Source organism: Syngnathus typhle, unplaced genomic scaffold (genome assembly GCF_033458585.1).
Source record: "Syngnathus typhle isolate RoL2023-S1 ecotype Sweden unplaced genomic scaffold, RoL_Styp_1.0 HiC_scaffold_275, whole genome shotgun sequence".
Classification (NCBI taxonomy): Eukaryota; Metazoa; Chordata; class Actinopteri; order Syngnathiformes; family Syngnathidae; genus Syngnathus; species Syngnathus typhle.
Genome location: NW_026872179.1, coordinates 44745 through 49076, shown reverse-complemented (window position 1 = coordinate 49076; position 4332 = coordinate 44745). Strand labels below are relative to the sequence as shown.

The 4332-nt window shown below is 38.4% G+C and overlaps 1 protein-coding gene across 3 annotated transcripts; it reads right to left on the bottom strand.

The window, feature by feature from the left end:
- Positions 1-506: 506 nt before the first annotated feature.
- LOC133149187 (uncharacterized) lies at positions 507-4048 on the bottom strand. 3 transcript variants are annotated; one of them, XM_061271812.1, is made up of 8 exons: positions 3914-4048; positions 2703-2800; positions 2352-2486; positions 1747-1895; positions 1509-1645; positions 1323-1416; positions 1061-1184; positions 507-725 (listed from the first exon to the last, which is right to left on the bottom strand). In XM_061271812.1, the coding sequence occupies exons 2-8, from the start codon at positions 2794-2796 to the stop codon at positions 514-516; spliced, it is 945 nt and encodes a 314-aa protein (XP_061127796.1). In that variant the 5' UTR covers positions 2797-2800; positions 3914-4048; the 3' UTR covers positions 507-513. The 3 variants fall into 3 exon arrangements, with proteins under 3 accessions (XP_061127796.1, XP_061127797.1, XP_061127798.1); XM_061271813.1 differs by lacking the exon at positions 2703-2800 and having other exon boundaries at positions 3914-4041; XM_061271814.1 differs by lacking the exons at positions 2352-2486; positions 2703-2800 and having other exon boundaries at positions 3914-4035.
- Between the last annotated feature and the right edge of the window lie 284 nt (positions 4049-4332).

The following is a 4332-nucleotide window of genomic DNA, read 5'->3' as shown; positions in this document are numbered from 1 at the left end:
AATAAACGTCATCTTCAACCAGAAGTACATCATCTATTTGACAAAAGACTGGCATGTCTTCCTCCATGGAACTGCAAACAACAAGTAAACTGACAGCTAAAGAATTTTTTTTTTTTTTTTAAAAAAGAAAAAGAAATACACAGAATGAACGAACAATTGAAGTCCAGTAACATAAAATCAATCGGTCTTTATTAATCACAAGACTATTGAACTGTAATTGCTTATAACAAATTCTATCGAACAAAACTCACTTGGTGCCTCATCAAGTTCACTTGCTGGAGACTCTGCGGCCTGCAGCATTCGGCGCAGCTCAGGTGTTGGGGTGAGCCGCTTGGCCTCTTTGATGACGTTATCTCTGAAGAACGGATCCCATTTCTGGAGCAGCAGGTTGGAAACCTCCTCTTCAAACAGGAGTGTGAAGTCTTGATTCATCTATAAGAAAGCAAATGTACTACTACCACATTCAGCACATTTCAAGGCATTCTAAAAATCCCATTTCATACTTACCAATCCCTATGTATCCAGGAATCTTGGGAAGATGGAGAAGATATCTTGAGTTTTGTCTGAGTCGTGGATGAGTTTTTGGCGATTCTGAAAGGTCTCTCTCATCTTCAGAAAAATTACGGAACTGTCTGTTGTATGGTTGAGCAAGGAGATGGCTTCCTGGTATGCATCCCCATCAAGCTGCTGGTCAACAACAATGGACCTGCGCACATTTGGGCCTCCTGAAAAAAAGCACACAATTCTTTCAAGAAAAAAAACAAGAAACACCCTAGATGAAGTTGTAAGAAAGAAAGAAAAATGAGGGGTACTTAGAGAAAGAAAGACAGTTGCATAGAGAGAGAGATAGAGAGATAGAGAGATAGATAGAGAGATAGATAGAGAGATAGATAGATAGATAGATAGATAGATAGATAGATAGATAGATAGATAGATACATAGATAGATAGATAGATAGATAGATAGATAGATAGATAGATAGATAGATAGATAGATAGATAGATAGATAGATAGATAGATAGATAGATAGATAGATAGATAGATAGATAGATAGACTGACCTCCTCCTGGGGAAAAGCCAGTGGGGCTACTTGTAGATGCATGTCCTCTTCGACTCTTTCTCTGAATCGTTTTCAGACGCCAAGAAATGTATCCGGTGCTGCTTGCAGCATCATAGAAATGTTCCTAAAATGGAAATACATTCAAAATTAATGTGATGTCAACCTCATAAGCTACTGTGAAATTTCAGAATCTAAATGTTACTGTAATGTAGACAAAACATGAAAATTATGTAAACAGACAGTACAATAATAATGACTATACATAGCCTTTCTTGGAGTATGGGTCTTTGAGGGACGGGAACACTGTCACTATCCCAAGAGCGTACTCTTCTCGAACAGCTTTGCTGGGGAGTTGCCTGAGAAAAGATCAAATTAGCATTAATACAAGGGCCAAGTAGTTAACTTGTTAATAAAAAAAGGATAGTACAGACAAATAGAACACACATACCCGTGTTTATCAATCATGTGTGCCACTATTATATTGACCAACTTTCTTCTGGTAGCATCTGTTAGAGTTTTTGTTGTGTGATACTCTTGGAGGACCTCTTCACCACCTGAGCTGGTACCAAGGACATCTTCAATCAACTTTGAAAAAGAAGCAAAAAAACAAATGTGATAAACTGCCTTTCTAGAGTTTAAGGATGACAAATGTTGATTTTAAGAAACCTGTGAGTACTTAGCACAACCTTTCTAGCAGATGCTGCAGTAAGTGGGCCCTCAAGTCTTGGTTTCTTCCTAGGAACCTCATCTAGGAGTATAGTTGATGTACTTGCACATGAACTGAAGCTTGAATCAGAATAATCGGATGGAGAGGACAAGGAGCAATCGGAAAATTCTAAAAAAAAAAAAAAAAAAAAAGAAGAAGGGGGGTGGGGTGTTTATTTGCAGTATACAAAAAGTCATAGAAGATTTTTGATCTAACCAAGCCAACGGCACACCATAGACTCAACTCATTTAATCAATTGATTCTCAGTCTTGATAGGCAATTCAGAAATATTTTCAGAAATTGTTTTAAAGGCATGAATTAGATTAATCAAAAATACATTTGGTATTCATGTTGGATTTATGTCAGTTAAAATGACATTTAAACCATTTAATAAAAGTCAGGCTGAATGTCCCTGTTGTGTAACCACAAAGAATGATATTGAATATTTGATCCACCTTTAAGTGTATTAAATGACTTAATTCTGAAAATATTAAATTGAAATTGTTTACTGTATTTCTGTACTTATAAATTTGCATTAGTGTTTTACACATTGCATTATGTAATTTACCCCTTTACATTTCTCACCGTCATTTGAGAAAACTGATAGAGTCACATTGCCTTGGCTGACAAGGTCACTGAAAATGTCCTCATCAACTTCTGTCCCTGTTGCATCTTTGTACACTAATTTTGCGTCAGGTGGCAGGCAAAATCTCTCGATGACTGGAAAAGACAAGATACATCTGAGTGGACCTTTAAGCTAGCACTGATCTTGCCTCATTTCACATTCAATAATTTAATCCACCACTGTAAACAAATTCAGAGATAATCCCCTGCATAAAATACATTCCCTTTTCAGTCCAAATCTTAAAAGAAAGGGGCGTTGTTCTGCCCTTTATATCAAACCAAGCTTAATTAATAAGTAAAACAAAAACAAACCTTTGTCATGGAACTGCACAAAATCAAAACATCCATCAACCTCATCCAACTTCACATACTTCTGCTGTTGGCAATACCGAACCTGGATCAACATTTTTCTGAGACATGCAACAACAAACAAATGTCAGTAAACACTTAACATGCAAGAAATAATTATTTAACACTCACATAAACGTTGTGTATCATGCAAGAAATTGTTTCATTATTAATTTCACTGCATGTCTAAGATCAAACACATTCAGCAGCTGCTGGGAGGCTGTTAAAACATGCCACAGCAGGCCCAGTGGAAACGCTCTCATTGATGAACGTGGCAGCGACTAGCTGTAGTGACTGCAGCACATGCTACCGTAATTAACATTTACATTTGAGGCAAAACTGATTTATTAAAACATTCCCCTCTGTTAAAAGCTGGTTTTCAGCGACCAAACAAACACAACACAGAACCAGTAAAGTTGACCCTTTTTAGTCTGACTGCCCACTACATTACCTACATTACCCATTAATCAGAGTTATTAACCACACCTGTATGATCAGAGCCTCGGACACTCGTCTCGGTGCAGTGGCACAGGGAGTCTGCCACACAGGCACCCAACTGCAATTGTTTAGGCTAATTATTTCACTCTAGCCGTGGCTCCTACGCAAAGTGCGGGGTTTATTGCATGAATTAACTCCTCACTTCGTGTTGGAGCCAAAGTTCATCCTGTCGGGGCTTATTTCTCCATAACAACCTCTGAACAGTTTATCCCTTACTTATTCTAGAGGGTTATGGTTAGGATTAGGGTTAAGGTTAGATTAATGGACGCAGAAATTAACAAGTGTATGGTCGGAGAAATGGGAAGAGGGAGTATTGGGCAGTCGGACTGATGCCATGCACCCGCCATGAACTTCAAGTTAGCTTGTTAACATGTGCTAACGTTAGCCCCAAACTATATTCGACAGTTAAATATGAAGCCTTGTTTATACAACCTCTCAAGCACGCGTGAGACTTGGTAAAATGCAAAGGATAACATAGGAAACCGTTTTTTTTATTAATGTTTATTTTTTAGCAAGTGGTAACGTTAGTGGTGAAGTTAACATTGCATTAAAAAAAAAATCCAAACGTTCGCTGTCCAGTGCCAACCACAAAAAATGCTTAGCAAAGTTACATAAATATTCTCAGCAGATGTTTAATTCAATGTTATTGTTCCTACAAGTTTGATTTTGTAGCTTACCTCTCGTGTAAAAGTCCAACTCCGCATCCATTCCTGATTCCAGCAGCGAAATAAACGACGGTTGACCACGCCACGCACAGGAGACTATTGATTGATGCACGGGTTCACCCTGCTGAAAGCCCAGGGGCATAACACAAGGGTTTACCTGGACTGAAGCCCAGGGGCATATCAAGCAAGTTAACTCGGCCGAGATGCACTTTACATCTCTACAGAGTTGATTTGCTTAGGTTGGAATAACTCTGTTAAATAACTCCAACACTGAACACCATTTTAATCAGAATGTGTTAAAATGACACTTTGAGAGTTGAAATCAACTCTGACATGTTTAACCCTGAAATTTCAACACTCCAGTTTTTGCTGTGCAGAGTGACGGGAGCGGCACAATTCAGAAAAAGTGCTCAGCTCGCCGAGAAAATGCG